At 52.6% G+C, this 21358-nt stretch overlaps 1 protein-coding gene across 6 annotated transcripts in view; it reads right to left on the bottom strand.

Annotated features, from left to right (window-relative positions):
• The window catches only part of NDUFA10 (NADH:ubiquinone oxidoreductase subunit A10), a 116932-nt gene that overhangs the window by 93153 nt on the left and 2421 nt on the right, over nucleotides 1-21358 (bottom strand). For all 6 annotated transcript variants that reach the window (XM_054505915.1, XM_045867610.2, XM_064587387.1 and 3 more), the window contains exons 2-8: nucleotides 20489-20657; nucleotides 19578-19793; nucleotides 17251-17337; nucleotides 13805-13926; nucleotides 12341-12420; nucleotides 6387-6441; nucleotides 4757-4842 (exon numbers count right to left, since the gene is read on the bottom strand). In XM_054505915.1, coding sequence (XP_054361890.1) covers nucleotides 4757-4842; nucleotides 6387-6441; nucleotides 12341-12420; nucleotides 13805-13926; nucleotides 17251-17337; nucleotides 19578-19793; nucleotides 20489-20657 — 815 coding nt within the window. The remainder of the gene's footprint in view (nucleotides 1-4756; nucleotides 4843-6386; nucleotides 6442-12340; nucleotides 12421-13804; nucleotides 13927-17250; nucleotides 17338-19577; nucleotides 19794-20488; nucleotides 20658-21358) is intronic.

Consider the following 21358-nt stretch of genomic DNA (forward strand, 5'->3'; position numbering starts at 1 on the left):
AGTAGGAAGAAATAATTAATGGCAGGATAAAGATCAAGAATGAGGGGATCAAACCCCAAAGGCAGCAGAAGTCATGAAAGAAGAGGAGAGGGGGAGAAACCACCAGGGACAAACACAAGGGCCTTAGTGTGTTACTTAGGGTGTGCGGGTAAGCGGGCCGCCCGGGAAGGGAGGGTCCTGGCAGCATGACAGCTGAAGGAGGAGGAGGTGACGAGCCCACCAGGATGGAAGCCTGAGCCGCTGAGAGGGCAGGCAGCACGGTTTGCAAGCTGGACCGCAGGCAGGGTCACGTCGGCCCCTCCGCACCGTGCAGGTCAGTGCCCCTGAGCTGTGGCTTCCCCAGCTGTAAAGTGAGGGGAGCGCCCACCGGGCAGGAGTGCCGTGGCATCGGGAAATGTTTCTGGAACACTCTCTGGACACAGCGCTGACCTGTAACTGCGATTCAGGCTAACACCTCGAGGCTTCAGACCTAGAGGCAAACACTACACGGCTGCTGGAAGAAAGGGTACAGGGTCTCCAGCAAGGGTCAGAACGATACCACATATAATCCCATTTACGTAACTTTACAAAAACATTTACATCCATCAGCATCTAGACAAAGTGAACCAGAACTTTCAAGAACAGAGACTTCCAGTTTCAGCTCCAATGAGGAAAGAGCTTGAAAGTCATCACTTCCGTCCTTACAACAACAAGAAAACATCGCTGCAAATCAAATCCTCGTCCCGGAAGAAGAGCTCTGACAGATGTCAGCACGCGGATGAAGGGAGGAAGTGCGATGCTCTGCTCCGAGGTCCCCGCACCACCCTGGAGGCGGCAGGGCCATGGGAAAGTGCACCGAGATGACTGCACGTGGAGCCCGGAAGCCCCACAGCCACGACAACCACGCTGCGAGAAGTGCAACTGCTCTGCTAGGGGAGAGGAGCATGGAATCATCCAGAAGGCTCAGGCATAGCCAGAGAAGGCAGGAAAACGAAGGAAAACAAAGAACAAATGCAACAAATGTAAAACTTTTCATGACAAGACACAGTAAATGTTAATCCACATACGTCAACACTCCTTTTAAATGTAAATGGTCCAAACACAGCAATTAAGACACAGAGACTGTCAGAACAGAGAAAAACACAGGACCAAATCTACGTTGGCTACAAGACACCCACGGTAAACAAAGACTCGGGTTCAAAGGAAAGGGATGGAGGAAGACGCCTACGCGAACCAAAGCTGGAACAGCACGACCCATTCAGACACGACAGACTGCAGAACAAGAATAATCATGAGGGATGAAGCGTGGCGTTCTGTAGTGAGGAAGGGGTCAGTTCTCCACCAAGACCTAACAACCCTGAACACCTAACAGCAGAGCATCAAAGTACGTGAGGTGAAAACACACGTCAGCGGAGAAAGGGCCACATGCTCCCGTGGCCAGAGACCTCACCGCCCCCTCCCTCGCTGGCAGAGAAGCCTGGGGCACGTAGATGAGCTGAACACCCCCACCCACAATGCAGCCTGGTCTCCCCGACACTGACAGAACATTCCACTCAACAGCAGGATGCGCATTCTTCTCACGCTCGACCAGAACGTGAATCCAGAAGGAAAGCATGCCTGACCACGTAAAGCCCCCGCACCCATGCAAACGAGGAGACATCACACGTAGTGTCTTCTCAGATCACAAGGGCAATTAAACAGGAGGGACGCCGACAAGCAGATGGCACGTATGATGAAGATCTGAAATCGAGCATCTAGACCTCTGAAAAATAGTAATAATAAAAAGTAGAGCAGGAATCAGACTGAAAACAGAGAAATAGAGAAATTCAAGAAAACAAAAGGCTGTTTTGTTAAAAAGATCAATAAATGTGAAGAGAAAACTCACAAAGGACAAATAAATGAGTAATAAAAACACACTGAAGTTCAGTGTTTATAAAATGCAAAGTAAAGCCAACACTTCTCTTTGGCATCAGAATCACAAGTTTCTGTCTGCTTTTTGTTCGAACTACATGGTCTGTGTAGGACTTGGGGAAGATGGTCAAGCTCACAGCATGTGTTTTCCAGAGAACAGTTCTCATACACGGAGAGTTGTAAGGTGTGTGCACACGCCCTCACCCCATGCACTCAGCTTTACTCCCAACGTGGAGCAAAATAGGTGCAACGTGCTGGAACCACATGGGGACCGGACCTGACCCTGTGAGGTGAGCGGGCGTGACTCCGACCTCTAATCCACTGGCTTCCACCCACCTTTTCTGTGTTCTCCACCCTGCCTCACCCACGTTAAATCTCTCACCGTCACACTAATTCACTTTTGTACATTCTCCTACTCGCCGATCCTGTTGGAATCCAGAACCCTGCCTACTCCCTGCCGGCCCCTGGGCAGCTGCAGCAGCGGGAAAGCGCTCCCTCCACCGGACGTCAGGACCGCCGCGCTGCCTCTCCCCACGCCGACGCCTAGACAATGCTTCCTACCTTTCCTCCCTCCTCAGACCTCCAACACATCCTTCCCCCACCCAACTGCCACTGTGGTTGATGACCCACTTCCCATCACTAGGAAGACAGATTGACCGTCCAAGAACGTCCACATGCCCAAGGCACATCCCCACTCGCCCGGCCCCTGCTCACACCCCTCTGCCCCCAGGCCATGCCTTCGGAGGCCACCCCAAAACCATAGGATCTTTCCTGTGAGCTGCTATTTCTTCCATCTTAAGCATACAACAAAAAAACTGCTAAAAATGACTAAAATTTTAGGTCCTACTTTTAATAACTAAATCAATAGGTCCAACTTGAGAAATTATTGAAATACATGGACTCTATATGTGCAGACATTTGGGTGCATCCAAGCATATCAGTCATACCAAGAGAAACACCGTGAGCTAGCAAACTCCCCAGCACATAGAGGAAGCTCTGACCCTTGGGGCCCAGCTCTGGCAGAGCTTATCCAACGGGCTGACAGGTAGAGTGGTCACCAGGCAGGATGGACACCATCCGTGGACTCAACACTCAGACTGGTGCTCCTCAAACTGATGCCGCCCGGCCACCGTGTGTGTCCAGCATGGCGGAGCAGAAGCCGATGCTGAGCCTCCAGCACGGCCCGTCCCTGGGGACAAATGAGGAAGTCAGTAACACGGGGTCCCACCCTTCATGAAGGGGCAGCCACCGACCCTCCCAGGAAACTTCCATTTCCTGGGTTCAGATGTGCCTTCCTGCCCAAGACCCGTCTGCCAGAAGCCCAGCTCATGTGCACGTGGAATGCCCTTCCACGGTCCTAAACAGAGCAGGCCTGAGACTGCGGTCTCCCTCGGCTGGGAGGGCTCAGAGTCTCACAAACGCTACCTTAAGGCTGGGGCACCACACACTGGGCACCAGGTTACAATGTGATTTATGGGGAGCACCAGCCTTCCTTCTGGAGGTCAGAACTTGAGCAGCTGACAAGGCCAACATGACCAGCACCCAATAAAAACTCTGGGCACCGAGTGTCTAATGGGCTCTGTGGGCAGACACTGCCCAAGCCCATGTTACTGCTTTTCTCGTGCCCAACGAAGCAGCTCATTTGGCACGTCCCTCCTGCGAGGGAGGGAGCCTCGATCACCGGCGCGTGGACTGCTCCAGATTTGCCGTGTCCTTCTCCTCACTGACCAGCTAGGTATCCTTGCTGATTCCCTGTGAGAACCTTAGCCATGAGCGCAACCACCTGCTGTGATTCCTGAGTCCTTCCAGTGAGTTCCCGAGTGTGGGGTTGCGCTCAGGGCCCCTCAAAACACATGGTATACTGAGTTGAATAGTGTCCCCCCAAAATTCATGTCCACTTGGAACCTCTGAATGGGATCTTATTTGGAAACAGGGTCTTTGCAGAGAGAAGTTAAAATGTGATCACAGGGGACTGGCATGAGTCCTAATCCCACGACTGGTGAATTTATAGCCAGAGAGAAATGTAGACAGAGACACAGACACACAGGGAAGCACGCCCTGTGAGGACAGAGGCAGAGTGGGAGTGATGAAGCCACATGCCAAGGAATGCCGAGGTACACCAGCAGCCACCAGAAGCTGGAAGAGGCAGGAAGGATTCTTCCTAGAACCTGAAGAGCAGGGTGGCCCTGCCAACACCTGGACTTCGGACTTCCGGACTCCAGAACTAGGAGACTAAACTTCCGCTGCTTTCATCACCCCCAGCGTGTGGCTGCTTGTCACGGTAGCCCCAGGGCACTCACACACACGGTCACCGGCCTGATGCTGCCTGACCAAGGAACTCATTTCATGGCCCAGGAGGTGTGGCAACGGCCCCACGCGTAAGACACTCACTGTCCTGACAGAACAGCGAACGGTCCCTTGAAGGGCGTCAAGGCCCTCGCTGGAGAAAGCACTCTGTGGCGTGTCTGCGAGAGTCGGGGCGCTGCTCAGCAAGCGAACCAGCAACAGACTGACAGCCATCTCCCCACTACCCTGGGCCCGGGGGCTGGAGGACAAAGTGCCCAGAGGAGATACAAGCAGGAGTTTTGATTCTAAATCCTCTAAATCTGGAACAGTGCTTGGCACATGGTGGAAGCAAAATATCTGTTGAATTAATATTGGAAATCAATTAATTGTCAGACTGGAGAATGCAAGAGCCTGTTTGAAGGGAATAGGAAATACACCTCATTATTGGTGGTACCGTTAACACCTAACTTAAAGTAGAATTCCTTCAAAATTCTCTAAGTTTCTACAGCAGGCGAGGGACTGCACTCAAAACTCCAGCCCCTTGTCCTATCTGGCCGGTTCCCAAAAGCACGGAACTTACAGCATCCGCAGATGGTGAAGAGTACGGTCATCCTGCTTGAGCCACGGCCCTTTGTCGTACTTGAGGTATTCAATATCCTCCACCACCTGAGACAAAAACAATTCCAATTTAATGCAGAGTCCCATTCTGAAAATTTAAAGGTGGTAACATTTTAATCCAGTATGAGCCACGGGTATCTAGCAGGAACAATCACCGAAGTCAAAAGGAAAGGAAGTCGGACAGATGGCCTTCAGTGCAGAAATGAGATTGGGTGCTGACCCTCAGTGTGGGCACCCAGCCCAGTGGACACTGGGGTCAGGGGGTGGCGCTGACCCTCAGTGTGGGCGCCTGGCCCAGCTAACACATGGGTGGTGTAGAAATTACATGGGAGGCTGGGAGAAGCAGCACAGGACAAAAAAAGACTCAAGACCAGGGGACCCAGTATTAGTGACAGACTACTCATTTCCTCCCCAGGGACTTCATTCCAGAACACAAGACCTAGCCACTGAAAGCAACAAGAGAACAAGAAAATTGACACATTTCCTAGAGAGCTCCAATAACCTGTTTCCAGCCCCCCACACACAGCCTGCAGTCTGACCTCCCGGAGGGACAGTCTTTTCAGATGCATTCTGCCCCAAACACGCCAAACTCAGGGTCCTCTCCTAACTTTCAGGAATTTTGAGTATGAACTCAAAACACAACATGGTCTTACAGAGCAAATGCATTCTTCTACTCAGACCCCTGGCATCTGAACAGACTATCAGGGTGTGAAAACAGCCTAAACACAAACACATCCACACCACAGATACAGAAGGACATAGAATGTAATCCATCCGAGCGGAATGGGCCGAGGGCCATCGTCAGAGCTATCCCAGAGCCGGACTGGGAAGTGGCCTCCGGTCCTCAGGGAGTACGCTCCTCTCTGTGGAAAAGACCTGTCTCCGTAGCTTTCTCCTCCTCCCACGCCCAGAGCCGGCCGGGCAGTCAACTCCGCAGAGCCGTTTCCTATCATCTCCTAGGCCTCAACCCCAAGTCATAAAACCGGCATTTTCTTCTAGAATTTTTACACCCTTTGTTTTGCTTTTTAGTAATTTATGATTAATATATAATACATGGGACATTTTTTTGCCTAATGGATGATCCATTGTCTCAACGCCATTTAAGAAATAATCCATTTTCTTCTACTTCATTTTTCTTATTCTTTAAAGTGCCGCCTTTACCAAAGTCAAGTCACACACACACTTGTTTTTCCACTCCCTGTTCTGTTCCATTCCTGCATTAATACCTCAGCGCTTTCATCACCATAATTTTTCAATATGTTTTTGTATTTGGGAAGGCAAATGTTCCCGCATTATCCTTTTTCAATTTTTTTGGCTATTACTCGTTAAGTTCTCTTGAAAACTGCACGGAGATGGACTCGAATTTTACAAAATGCACTTACTAATGTACCTTCCACAATTTTAAGATCCTAGAAACTGAATTATTTAAATGAAAATCAAAATCTCACTGGGCTGCCTTAGTACCTCTTTTAGCTTATGAAATACAGACATTTCTAAGACCAGTAGGAGCTGAACTGATTATCTGATTTACAAGAACCTTATATATGAATCAAATTTAAAAATAATTATAAACTTTTCAGCCCATTTCTTACCTTTTCTGCATCTTGAGCTTCCCTTGCACTATACTGTAAAACCTCACATTTCTCACTGTAAGAAAAGGCAAGAAGAAATTCAGTGTAAATTTCCAAGCTTATGCTAATGCACAAATGAATACATGACAGTAAAGTCTACCGCTACAAACACTAAAGCTGGCCATTCTTTGAAGGGGACAATGAGCTGCTCCCGTGGCCTCAATGGCTGAGGAGGGCCTGCTAGCTCCCGACTGGACAGTGATGACAGCAGGTGTGTGTCCCGACTTCCCTTCTGGCTACCCGCCCCCCCACGGGCATGAGAGACCAGGGGCTGAGGGTGGCAGGGCGCACGGGTCACCGCCGCCGCCGCAGGTCCATTACCAGACAGGACAAAGGCACCCAGTGCCTCACCAAGACGTGGGCGCAGAGCAGCCAAGTGGTGGAGGAGGAAGGACGGGCACTCGAGCTGCTAGAATCCAGGAGACAAACCGACTCCGCAGCAGGAAGGCAGCAGCTCAGTTCCCTTAGTCCTTGGCCCTTCGTCTGGACACTGAAAAATCATAGCTAGGTCCCGAAAAGAAGGAGACAGCAGGATGCTCTTTCCAGCACTTCTGCCCATGCCCCCACCACGTTTGACGCAGACAGCTGGCTGCCCGCCCGGGAGATGACTGGAAGCCAACAGACGGGTAAGTCTGCACCTGACAAATGAAGAGGCTGCCTCTGCTACCACCTCCAGACCAACCCGTGGGAGACCTGAGGCCTTGACGCTGGCCAGAGAGGCCAGCGAGGCCGCCCAGACTGGAGGCCCATCACTGCAGAAACGTCTGACCCTCTTCCAGCAAAGGGGCCAGCAGAATGTCAAGGACAGACTACTACTCCCCCCGGGGTCACCTGCACGGCACACAAGAGGATTACACAAGGGACACTGTCTCGTTTAGGAGTCTACAGCACAGCACCCCCTACTGATGGGGTGTAAATCCATAGGGAGTCCAAGACTTCACAAGCTATGCTCAACCTGAAATCCACATCTGACCCTCCACAGTGGTACCCAGCTTCTCCAACCACGAACCCCGTCAGCAGGCCACAGCTTAATGAGCTCAGTGCAGCTGAAGCACTTGTATGGGTATCACTGCTGTGGACCCATACGAACCCCCAGCTTCTTAGGTGCTGTGATTACAGACACGCCTGTATCAGACACTCAAAGGAAGTCGTCCGACTGGATGACCGTTCCTCGCTGCAGCCAGATCACTGCATTTCCTGTCTCACTAAAGACGCATGAAAACGTCAGAAACCACAGGCACAATGACGATGGATCCAGAAAGCCAGAAATCCGCCCTCGTGGCTGGAGCACACGCTGCCCCTCATGCGAGAGCCCAGCATAGTCCCCCCCAAGGGCCCCGCCTCCCACCGTTGCTGAAGAGAAAGGCACAAAGGGCAGTGATCTCCCCCCACAAGCCACACGGAGTCCGACGTAAACCACGTGTGCAGGAGACAGAGTCGTGGACACTCCCTGATGATCGGGGAGGCCGGCTGGCCCGGAAGCATCACTGTCTGCCACACAGCAATGTAAGTGCTCACCATTTGGCTTCCCTGGCGTAGCAGTCACAAGCATGAGCACGACAGGTCAGGAAAGCAGTGACAGGTGCCTCCGGCGCACAGGACAGCACACTTCCGAAGCCCCGCCAGGCGGCAGGCGCTGCGTGGGTGTGCAAGGGGACAAAGACAGGACTCCAGACCATCTACTGAAAACAACTTACAGAGCCAATTTCATAGCCTAACGTTTCCATCTTCCATGTGACTCAATTCAACGAACATTTATTTTCTGGGCGCCTATAACAAGCAGCGTCCCACGGCCAATGCCTCAGTAACAGACAAACTGACAGAGGACACAGGACACAGCAACCCCTCATTCCCACCGGCTTGTCTGTGAAGGGAGGCCGAAACAGAGGGTGGCCAACAAGGGTGTCAGAGATTCAGGGACACCGTCAAGGCCTAAGGAGGGAATTCAAAGCCACCTGATCCCCCAGGCCCACTCTCCCAGGAACCGCCGGGCCTCCCGGGAACAGCAGTGCTGATGGTGACGTTTACAAACAGAGCAGAGTAAATGTCTCTTCACGAGTGAATACACGGAGGTTTGCCAAACCCAGCTATAGCTCAAGCTTAAATACATTCAAAATCAAGGTAATGAAGATAAAAAACATATTCTCCAACAATTTTAAGCATAAATGTTGACAGAGTCAGAAAATACATATTCCTATGGTAGTTCACTGTGCCTCCTAAATTCTCTCAATATGACTCTGGCCAAAGCCGCACTGTTCTTCACGCGTTCACAAAGGACACATAACAAGACCGCGTCCTGGTCGTGAAAGAAGAGCTGACACAAGAGAGACCAGCTCGGGTGCAGACAGGCATTCAGAGCCCCTCGGATGGCGGCCACCAATCGTACCCAGTAAATCTGCTTTGCTTCAAATACTGACATTCAAGCTCAAACACACTTCTTATTTAATTTTGATTTTATTGCTAAATTACTAACATTCTAACAATTTTATCTTCTAAGGTTAGCCGCTATAAATATATAATATGTAACTAAATGACTTTAAATAAACAGACCCAGAAAATCTAAAACTGTTTCTGTGGGGAAACACCTCCTGAATTCTAAAACACAAAGACTTATAAACTTTAGATAACCTATTCATGATAGGTTTCTTAAAATTTCATGTAAAAATTGTTAGTTCTAGTCAAATTTCCCAGTGAATTTCCAAGAGAAAACCTCAAGAGGCAAGTACATCACCGAGCTGAAGCAGGATTCTGGTCTACAATCGAACACTTACGTAACACAGGCTGCACAGAAACTTTCACGTAGGTGTCCTTTTAAATGTGACAAATGACCTCTAATGTAAGGGTTTCCGCAACTCCACACAGCTTGAGCTATGACAGCAGACAGACCATATATGTTCAGAAGACAGAGCTGACACAGCAGGACCACGAGGGGAGAAACCAATGCCCGCGGCATAATGAGTCTCTGTGGCAGAAGAGCGCATGACCTACAATTTTTAAAAATCTATACTATGCTATTCATTTGGAAAAATCAAATTAAATCCCACACAGACATTCACAGATCCATCCACTGTTCTCATCATACAAACTGCTGAAAGCGAGCTCCATTAGACTCTCCTGAAAGCAGGCGAGGGGATGGTCCCCAGCCGGGAGGCCAGCCCGCGCGCGGTGTCTTCAGGTGAGCACGCTAGTCTGCAGCGCGACCGTCGGCCGCGGAAAGGTGCCCGCTTCTCACGGAGACAAGTGCATAACCTCGAGCCTGTCCTGTTTGCTACCACGTGCTACACGTGTTACTTGAGAAACACACACCTACCCGAAGCGCCTCTTCTTCCCTTCACCTTGGTCTGCCCGGTGCACAGCGAGACAGGACTAGCAAAGCAAGAGCGCCGCCGTCGGCCATGCGGGGACATGGCCGGGGCAGGTATCCGTGCCGGAACAGAGACGAATAAATCCACACCGCGGCTGCTTACGAGCGCAGCAGCACGACTCGGTGCCCACCGCCGACCGACCCAGCCCCACAAACACGGCCAGACACTCCGCTCAGACGTGCACTTTTCCCTTTCAGGTGGTCGATGCTGGTGACAAAGAAAGCAAGCAAGCAACCTGGAAACTTGGTAAGGATTACAATGCAAAACAGAGGTCCATTTTCTCCATGTGGAAGTCTAAACCTCCTGACCCATGGTGGCGCGAGCCCCCTGGACTTGAGAAACATCCACCCCCCCTGGGAAGAAAGGAGGGGAGCTCATTCCCCCAAAGTGCGAGTCTCCGCTGCTCATCAGAGGGGAACGCGCTGTCCTACTGGGACTTAGCAGAGGCCGTGAAGGCCCCATATTAAGTCATAAGAACACAACACTCCACACCAGAGCACCTCACATCCTCAGCGCTGCCTGCTACCAAGGACTCTGAATGCCAAGCTGGGGACGCTTCTCAGTGATGCACGGAACACCCTGACCTGTCCGATTTCTCAAAGTGGCCCGCGGGCAATGACACCGTGGGGAAGGCCTGCACATCAACTCCCAGGCCGACAGCATTTGTGACACTGTGCTGAGACTCATGGAGCTCAGCACACTGAGAGGGGGTGGGGGCACTGAGTAAGGAGCAGCCGTGTCCACCCTTAGGAACTGTCGTGTTAGTCACTGCCGAGCAACGACTTCCGCACTCCGTGAGCAGCCACAAGGCCTGCAACCGACTACGGTGGTAGTTACGCAAAATGCAGAACACAGTATCGCCTGCCCCGACTTGTAAAGATCTGAGCACTGTTCTGCTCCACACAGGGATTTGGCCAGAGAGAAGCGTGCTCGGCTGGGCTACCCAGCCAGGGAGGAAGCAGTTGGATGCTCAACACGGAAAGCGGCGCCCCCTGGGCCGTGCAGAGGCGCACGTGAGCCATGGAACACAGCACGTGAGGCTTCAGGAGCGAACTCCCACTGCAAATCAAGTCTGAGCAACCAAATGATGCAAGGGACGCTTACGATGGCCGCTAAACATACTTCGTGATCAGGAAGCCCTCGAGGAGAAGTTCTTGAAAATAACCTCAAAGTAAAGGAAAACCTCACCCTGATGACAAGTTGAATTCAGGCATTATTATCTAAAAATTCTATTTGAGAATTTGTCAGGACACCCTTTCTCAGTTGATGTTTTGTAGTCAGAAGATCTCAGAGTTTTGGAACTGACATGCGAGGGTCAACCATCTCTGCTTCTTCTGCTTATTCACATATGTCTATACATTCTCCTGAGCATAGATTTACAAACCTGATTTTTTTCTACACCTCTGATCCTCTAAACAGGGCAGTACAACAGGAAGACAGGGACCCAGAGCTCACCCTGCTCTGTACTGCTGCTAGGAAACAGCACAAGAGAGAGGCAGGAATGTAAGCATCAACACTTATGGTTAAAAAAACTAGTTTTCAATTTACAAATCCAACGTTTCTTCCAAAGTTACTATAACTTTGTTTTTAATCACAATTTTATACATTAAAGTCTTAAACAAAGGCATGAGATTTTTGGGCATCAAGAGGCTTAAGTTTAAAACAGTTTAAGACAAGCTACTAGAGATCAACAGAAGAGATCAAACACCTCCTTCCAGTGGGACTCGAGGGACAGTGGCCCCCGACTTCCCTCTCACACACCGGCAGCCAAGGACCACAGGACGACGAGCAGAGTGGGGGAACACTTCCCTTTGTGCTTTCAGAAAAGAAACAATGAGAGCGGGAGGAAGGAAAGAAACAGGAGGATCTGGTGGGATTTCATTTAATCCAAACCACCATTAAGAATAACTTTTGAAAGGATCTACAGGGATTTCTTGTCCTCCATGAATTCTCTGTACGGATTCAAGCAGCACTTTCGAGCAAGCCTTCCAGGAAAACAGCAATGTCTGGCTGCCCCCTCAGGTCAAAACACAGGAGTTCTCTGATGCTAACACCCCATCGTGGAATATAGCATGGCTTTATTTCCAGCCTCAAATGATCTTAGAAATAAAACAAAGAAGTATGGACTGAAAAACCAAAAAACCCCCACCAATCAAGCTGAAATGTGTGCTGTCATTTTTGCTTATAAACATGCGATTAAAACACCCCAGACATGGGGCGCCTGGGTGGCTCAGTCATTAAGTGTCTGCCTTCAGCTCAGGTCATGATCCCGGGGTCCTGGGATTGAGCCCTGCATTGGGCTCCCTGCTCCGCGGGAAGCCTGCTTCTCTCTCTGACTCTGCCTGCCGCTCCCCCTGCTTGTATTCCCTCTCTTGCTGTGTCTCTCTCTGTCAAATAAATAAATAAAATCTTAAAAATAAATAAATAAAATAAAATAAAACACCCCAGACAACATCCATTGTAGTAAGAGTGAACTCCTGGGCTGCTGGGAACAGGGAACCATGTGTGGAGATGTTGCAGTCATAGAAATCAATCATGCATTTAGCTCACCTCATCTCCGGCAGGAAGGTTTTCTTATAGGAGTTCTCGATGTCCTGCAGATAGGCGGAGCTAATCTTCATTTCATGTGGCTTTAAAAAAAGCAGGAAAAAACAAGTGGAACGTTTAGACTTTTACTTGTGCACCTGTAAAAGGGAAAAACAAGCAACAAACACGGTTTTCTTGGAACAACTCATGGGTGTTGCAGAGATTATAGGAAAGAGGCCTTGGTATTGATCAGGGTCATCCTCACTGTACCACAGCGATGCACCCACATTTGCCCAGGGAATGCCATGGCATAACCTTTCAGAGACGTTAAGATGCATGCTTAGAATGGGATCAGGAAGAACTCCCTTGGCACGTACAGCATGGCATGGGATATGGTACACACATACACGTAGAGCACACGTATGAGGACACGCGTGCACATGTATACAGAGCCTGGCAGCTAAGACCATGACAACAGGGGGACTGGCCCACTTCTCCCCCCGCCCTCACACCCTCCTCTCCTCCACCGACTCCCTCCTGCCTTCTCCCCTCACTCCTCACACACCCCAACCACCTCTCGCACTTCCTCCACTGCTCGCCTCCCCTGTCCCCTGAAGCGTGCTAAGCCAAATTCAGAAACTGAAACCTCCACGTCTGAGCAGCCAGTCTCAGTATCTAAAACCTTGCAGTGTAGCAATGCTATGGGCAAGTCGCGTTGTCTTCTATCTCGTGTTTCTTCATGGCACTGACCTCCACCTGGTACCTTCCTCTGCTTCCCTGTTTGCTGTTGACCCCCACACGCAACTCTACACCTGCATCACTGCATCAGAAAGAAGATCTATTCTCTCCCAGGAGAAAACACTCCAAGCGGGAGCGATGTCTGCAGACAAGAACCAGACCGAACGGCAGTGACGTCTTCGTGCTCCGTGTCCTGCCTCGGGCCTGCCGGGCCAGGGAGCAACAGCAATCCCCGGCTTCAGGCCATCGAACGCAGGCCCAGCCAGCACCACACGCACAGAGACCGAGGCCCCACCGTTCTAGTCACTACGCAGGGGAAGGAGGGAGAGGGGCTCAACCTGAGCTAGGAGGGAAGAGCTGAAAGGATACCAGAAATCACATTTGATCCGCAGACAGAGAATAGGGTGCAGAAACCCCACTAGAGTACTGGAAGGTGCAGGGCACAGGGGCCTGCCACCAGGACACTAACCCTCTTCAAGGGGTGGCTTAGGGGACAGGTGACGGCGGGATGGTGCTCAGGGCTGCAGGGCACTGCTGGAGGGCAGTGACTGACCAGGGCCCCCTTCCACCCTCCACACAAGGGCCCACGTTCAGGGGCCCCACTGTGTGGGCCACCCATCTCTGTGAAGGCCCGCAGCGCCTGACAGCAAACTGCCGTGACCACCACCAGGAAGGGCTGATCTGCAAGGACACGTCGAGATAACGAGGACACGTAAAAGAGCGTGGGCTGCAACTGAAAAGCTGAATTACGTTTCCTTTCTTCTGAATCCGACTCTGGATCTCTGGAACGGGCGTGTCGATGTAGATCACCACGTGAGGAGGCAGATATTCCCTGATGGTGACCTTCTTCACCTCGTTGTAGTGGTCCACACCTGCACACGAGAGAGAGGCACGTCTGTCACACACAGGCCACCGCAGGCACTCCCAACACGCGCGCCTGCGAGTGAAAGGGCAGAGAGAGATGCAGTGCCCAGAGCCACGTCAGTCGGTGAGTCACAAAAGCACAGCTGTCAGCACGGGCAGCGTGCCCGCGACACGGGGCCCCTGCAGGTGCTGGGATGGCAGCCCTGCCCCGCAGCGCTTCTCGTCCCCGCAGAACGCAAGCACCGGGCCCGGAGACCGCACGCCACAGCCACAGAGCGGGACGATGGGACTTACACGCCGGCCTTCGGAACATCCTAAAGGCCGGATTCTAAGGGCATCCTGGCCACAGAGAAGGCCGGGGAGGGCACACAAGCGTCCCCTCTGGCAGCCTGCAGCGGGAACGCGTCACATACACCCGCTGTGCAGCAGTAACAGATACGGTCTCATCTTCTCCAGCAAGTACAGACCTTTCTTACTTTCTTTTTCAAATAACTCAACTGAAAAATGGGAAGCTACATTTACTTGGTTTCAGTGTATTTCAGTAAACTTAACCAGCTACGCAGAACTACCTACTGAGGCAGATTTAGTAACACAAAATAAAACAGAAAGCAAGGCCGAGAGAGCACCCTCCCTGGGTTACTGCTGTGCAGGACAGCCATGTACAACCCGCGGGGCTAAAGAACACACGTGCTGTTTGGAGGACACCCTGCACCTCGACGTCCTCTGGCGCACAAGGACCCTACCAGAAAGGCAGCGCGCACGCTGGGTCACTGGAATGAAACCACCACCCTTGCCCGCCACAAGAGCAACACCAAGAAACTGCCACCTCTGCAGAAGTTCACATGGTGGGGCGCCTGGGTGGCTCAGTTGGTTAAGCGACTGCCTTCGGCTCAGGTCATGATCCTGGAGTCCCAGGATCAAGTCCCGCATCGGGCTCCCTGCTCGGCAGGGAGCCTGCTTCTCCCTCTGACCCTCCCCCATCTCATGTGCTCTCTGTCTCTCTCATTCTGTCTCAAATAAATAAATTTAAAAAAAAAATCTTAAAAAAAAAAAAGAAGTTCACATGGTGGAAACTTCCAGAAGCGACCAACTTCAGGGCTCACACTAGGAGCCACAGAAAGACAACCATTTTGCTCTAGAGGAAATGTTCAGGTGACCACTGCAGTGAGTCCGGTTTCAGCAGCCTCACAAGACAGACCTTTGGCCCAGGTCAGCAGGGGTCTGAGCTGGAGGAAAACAAAGATACACAGGTGGTGCCATGACAGTGAGTGACCGAGGCTCCCGTGGGGGTACTGTTCTCCCGTCCGCGCAGGAAACAGCCGGCCTCATCTCGGCTTCCCACCTGGGCAGCCCGAAGCCAGGCCAGCCACACCCGCCCTCAGGCAAGCATCCTGCTCCGTATTCCTGTGAGCACTCCCACTTCGGAGGCAACCTTCCACCTCGCGGTACCATCTACTCTGAAGTCCTCTGTTCCCCCCGACCCAACACGGAAACGACTCTCACTAGTCATCGGCCTCCCCCAGGGACCTCTTCAGTTTCTGTCCCACGAAACCCTGCACACTCCATGTGACGACTGTCCCCCTGCCACCCTCACAGACCCCACTCAGCTTAATTCTGCAGCAGGCTTCCCTCCCCAGAAACCCAGAAGCCCAAGGATCCTGGCCTCAGTGCTTGCCTCTCACTCTGGGCTTTCCGGGGACGAGTGCATCCCTGGTCCAGGCCAATCTCCCCAAACCACATCTGTGATACACAGCCACCTGCCAGAATCTCCCCCCAGCCATCTCGTGGGGACCTCAAACTCAGCACACCCGCGCAGGACCTCCTTCCCAGCCCGCCGCCACTTCCCACCCTATTCACGGGGCAAGAAGCCTGGTGAATCCACTTTTACTCCCCACCTTCCTCCCGCAAAGCTGCCCACCCAGTGTGGCCGTCATCCTAACGTGTGCCATCCTGCTCTGACCTCCCCCACCTCAAGCCTCCTTCCCTTTGATTTCCCGTCCCCAAACGCATCCCTCAGATGAACGAACTCGACACAGCCACATCCTTCCCGCACCTAACACCTTCGGTGGCTCCTCAGTACTTTCAGGAAAAAGCCAAGCATCCTCTGTGGGAGCGCAAGCCTCTCCTTGTGCCCCCCCATCTGCCTCTCCTGGGCCCCCCGCCGGCAGCACCGGCCTTCCCCACCATCAACACCGCAGGCGCCTCCAGCCATGCTTCCCCCAGCTAAGCCGCCGCCCTGCTGCCCTGCTGCCCTGGGCTCCCTCCTCCAGGACACTGCTGCTGACAGCACCCCGTCTCCTGGCCAGTGAAGAGTCCTCCTGTGGGCCCCCACAGCCCCTGGAGGAACAGGCATCGATGCTGCTTTCATGCCCGCCCCGGCCAGGACGGCAAGAGCCTTCCTTGTCTTCTGTCGTCTTCCCCCTGGCAGCAAGGACAAAGCCTGGCACCCCAGAAACACTGGCCAACGGACCTCAACTGCTGCTTGGAGAGCCCGGTGAGGACCGGTGCCCTGGTCAGAAGCAAGGCGCTGGCTGCTGCTTCTGCAAGCAGAGGCAAGCCGCCCTCACGGCAGAACATGCAAGCAGACAGAGTGGAGCGCCTCAATCCCGAATCTCTTCTGGCTTGCCCAGCTCTCCCCATTCACTAACCAGCCCCCCGGACTCGGCCCCCCAGGGCTAAGCTGGCCGCCAGCTCCAGGCAGCCGAGCACTCAGGTGACAATGTCCATGGGCAGACTGAGCACAGGGCCCCCCACCTCTGCCCTGGCACACGCCTCCTTAGACACCCCGACCCCACCCTGACATGCTTCCCTAACTCCTCGGTCAGGCCACGTTTGACCAGTCCCCACCCTTGTCCGTGTCCACTGTCAGACCTCCAACAACCCCCACACGGTGCTGCTGTCCCTGGAAGCACCAGAACAGGGCCACAGCAGACAGAAGGAAAAGACAATGAGATGCTGGCTGTCACGCAGGTGCGGGCACAAGAAAAACAGACATCCTAATGACATACAAAATCATACACTAGAAACTGGTTAGTTCAGCGAAATTAAAGTAGATCAGAGACAGTGGCAAGGCTGAAGAGAGACAGGGCCGGGGAGATGCGATTTTGGGCAAGGTTGGGTGGAGCCCCTCTGCTTTCACCGGGAGATAGGAATTTAGGAGGAAAAGGGGGTGGAAGGAACCCTCTTTCTTCCTGTTAATGTAACAAGTAATGGCACTTACACATGTATTTAACAGACGTGCAGAGTGCACACTAACTGCACAGGAAGTCTGCAAGAGCCTTTACAAAGCGACACAACCCATCCAGAAAGGCCCGCCTGCAGCCCCGACTCACACTGCTTCCGGATGAATCCCTGGTTATACATCGCCTCCAAGAAAACAAAGTCACTGAAGATGGAGCGCTCCAATACAACACCTTGTCCTGTTAGAAACGGGGAAACAAAATCAAAAGTCAGACAGATAAAAACCAAGGCACTGGAAATGAGTAACTTCATTTTTAGAAAGGCAAAAGTTATTTACAACACCCTTTGCATACCAAATATTTTCAAAAGCACAGACGTGCTCTTCTAAGTGAGAAATCATTTTCAAAAGTGAGAACACTTCTGGTTCAGGCAAAGTAACATTGTCTCACCCTGTCAGCTATAACCTATCCAGTTACAAGGAAGGCATTTCTGTCTGAAACCACAGCTTTCCCATCCCATCTACCCACCCCAATCCCGCCCCGGCCCGACCACTCGGCCAGAACCCAGCGGCATCCACGACTCTCTCCCCGTGCCCCGTGCCCAATTCAGGAGTAACCACCAGCTTCCTCCCAAGCACATCTTGAACCCGACCGTTGTGCACGGCTTCCACAGCTCCCCCCCACAGAGCAAGGCCTCCCAGCAGCTGGCAAGCTCCCGGCCCCAGCCACCAGCTAGGCCCTGCCTCCGCCCTGGCCCCCGGCCACTCTCCCAGCAACAGATGGGCACCGTCAGAGCTTGAGCCAGCTCACACCTCCAGAGGAAAAGCCACCTTGCCCAGGCAACTTCTCTGACCCCATCCTGTCCACTCCGAGCCCACTCAAGGCACTCACGTCACAGTGGCCTCCTGTGACCACAGCCGCTCTGAGCACTGTCCCCACCAGGCTCCAGCCAGTGTCCTTGCACTCGGCCCTGCTGCGTCACCTCCCCACGTGGAAGCACGGCCCCGGCCCCACTGCAAAGCCCTTCAAGCCTCTCACTACCGGACGCGACACTGAACGTACGCACGTTTACGCTTTCTCTCCCTACCAGTGTCAGCTCCAGCAGGCGGCAGCCTTCGCTCCTCCGCCCAGGCTCCTAGAACGCACCCAGCCCACGGCAGGCACTTACACAATGTGCAATGATTAATGGAACACAGGAAGAAACGGGGTTTCATTTAAAGTGCTCCTTCTTCACTCTAAGAAACAGGGAGTCCTGAGATAGGGTTGAAGTATGCTTCGAGAAGAATCTGGGGTAAGCCAAGTCTCAGTATTACATCCAAGGACCAAGCAGTTCCTACGAGCCAGGTCCTGGTACAGACCATCGTAAGGGAGACCGCATTCTTTCTCAGGAGCAGCACTAACCAAAATCAGGGCTTACGTTCATCTGAGGAAAAGCGTCACTAAGAAAATTTTGGAAAAGCAAGACAGTCACTAGACTCCTTTGTAAGTGTTCAGATAGAGCGACTCCCGCACCTCGGGGCACGCACTGTGTACAGGGACCCTGCTGGCTCAGCGCAGGTCTGTGGACAGTGCCGTCCGTTCCCGGGGGCCCTCGTTACAAGACCTTCCCGCTCACACCCATGACGCACCCCCCGAGGCGGCAGCGGAGCTGTCCGTAGATGAGCTCACCGGGTAACTGACGGCCGCCCCAGTGTGGCCACCACAGCCGTAAGAGGCGGGCACAAGGCTCCTGGGCGCAGACACACTGTTTGCCACCCACAGCTTCAGCGCCTCCGAGGCCTGGGGCTCTGGCCAAGCACGGCAGGGTCTGCGCGCCCCGCACGCTCGGCGGGAGGGGCCAAGTTTAATGCACGCTGCCGGTACCCAGGATGCTGCCATCCCTCCCGGACCGGACCCTGTTCTGCGCTGACTTTACGCCCTGACCACTGCTGCTTGTCTCCCCAATCCCGAACAGTGCCTGCCCCCCTATCGGCCCTTGTCCATTTCTTGCCGGCTTCCAGAAACACAGCCCCCTTTCACCGGACGGGCCCGTGGGGCCCTGTGTGCTCTGCCTCCCCACCTCTGCACTTTCTCCAGGGTTAGGAGCGACCAGGGGATGGTGAATCCCAGACCATCCCTGGCCCTCAGAAACAGGCCTGTTTGGGGTGTCCCATCTCTGCGTGACCACGGCTCCACCGCACGAGTGTGATTCCTCTTTGTCACAGCCCTTTACAGGCTCTCTTTCCTGCATCTGTGGATACCTCTCCCCCATGAGCCTAGAGCAGCGGCTCGGAAATTCCCGACACTCCATAAACCTCACCCCAGTGCACAGAAATGAAATAATATTAAGCGCGCTTTATTCTGAAGCAGGAATAATGTGAACCTCGGGGAGTTTATGATCTTATTAAGAAGACAGAACTTGCCTCATCAAATACCCTCAAAGAAAAGCCCTACTTAGTGGCAATCTAAAACGGCGGGACCGCACAACAGGGGGGCCGCACCCGTGCTCAGCAGGTGCTCCAAGGCGTCCGCGTACTGCAGGAGGCGGCTGGCGTACAGCCAGGACTGCAGGCGGTAGCTGTTGCCGTCATTGCTCTTCGGGTCGTCGTAGAACTTCTCCACGCTGCAGCTGCCGCTGAGCTCTATGTCCAGGGCCCTCCCATCTCCCGTGGTGCTGTCTGCGTAATGCACCCCTGCCTCCGGGAAGTGCTTTAAGCCTGAGAAGAAGAAATGCGACATGAGCGTGTCACCTGCCCTCAGCAGGCAGCCGGGACTCACAGAAACAAAGCCCCATCCGGACACATCGCAGAGGCTGGTCGGTTAGGACCCGGGCAAAGTTACCCTCACGCCTGTGTCTACACAGGATGCTGAAGACAATGTGTCCAGAACAGCTGCGTTACAGGGTCCCCCTGGTGCCCCCGCGGGAGAGCCTCCCAAAAAGGAGAGCGGGCCCAGCGCTGCAGGAGCCCCTCACGTATGAGCGGGCACCAGCCAGTCAACTACTGCAGGAAAGTACGACAGACAGACATCTTGACCAGGAGTCAGGGAACGGGGTTCAAAGCCTGGCTTTGCGCTAACCAGCCGTGTGACAGCAGCTTCTTATCCATCTGGGAATGACAGCAGTAATCACGGCCCTACTCAGAGGAGTGCTACCAAGCTCAAATAAGACCGCTCATGTGAAAATGCTCTGCGGACATTATCAAGAAAAAATTCCAATTCAAATTGACAACAGTATGGGTTTTTAAAATGTTCATTAAACTTAACACATTAAAAACAGCTTTTAATGTATTTTAAAAATGTAAAATACATACCCAGGGCCCAATTCTACCTAGTCAATGCTAAAGTAAAATCGAACTCAGATAAGCAACCGTGCACCTGGGAGGAAGGTACTCCACAAGACAGAAGTCCGTACCTAATTTCTCTGCTATTTCTTTCGCAAGCTTGCCTTTTCCAGAACATATATTGCCATCTACAGTTATCACCTTGCTGCGTTCTGTGAATCTTTTGGTTGTTCTTTCGCCGAGTATGTACGCCAAAGGGCCATACCGTAGCCTGCACCGTACACTTGTGTGAATTCTCGCCTGAAAAACACAACAGCATGCGGTTACTGCAGCAGCTATTAGGTAAAAATGCCAAGAAGACCCCTGGTGACAAAAATGCCAACATCTGCATTTTTATTACCTACTGACTTGTTTAATTATCGGTCTCCCTACCCCACCCCCAGTGTAAGTTCATAAGGATAGGGGAACTGTCTGTTGTGTTCACTGCTAAATCCTCAGGGCCTGGAACAGAATATGCATACCGTGTTCAATAAAAGTTGGATGGATGGATGGATGGATGGATGGATGAAAGGATGGATGGATGAAAGGAAGGCAGGGAGGAAGGAAGGAAAGGGAAATAAGAGAGAAAGGGAACAGAGCATTTTTCTAGGCCAGACTTCTATCCTGAGCTCTGGACCCAGTTACCTGCCTTTAAACAGCTCCATCTAGAGGTCCTGAAAATATCTGAAAGCTAGCAGGCTTAAAACTGAAATTTAACATCCATACCCTAACCCCCAAATCTGCTTTCCCTCCCACAGTCCCTATCCACTATCCAGCAAGCAAATCGGAACACACATGGGAATCACTTTGGGTATCCTCCACCTTCCTCCAACCCTATCATTACTCACAAAATCCTACTGACCTTAACTCTTAAACCTCTCTGGAGCCAACCGTCTCCTCCTTATCCCCGCCACAATGCTTTTGCAGACATCTCACATCTCTCGTCTACGGTGCAATGCCTG

The sequence above is a fragment of the Mirounga angustirostris genome, unplaced genomic scaffold (genome assembly GCF_029215605.1).
Source record: "Mirounga angustirostris isolate CCGP_5_RB_7025 unplaced genomic scaffold, mMirAng1.0.hap1 SCAF_3, whole genome shotgun sequence".
Classification (NCBI taxonomy): domain Eukaryota; kingdom Metazoa; phylum Chordata; class Mammalia; order Carnivora; family Phocidae; genus Mirounga; species Mirounga angustirostris.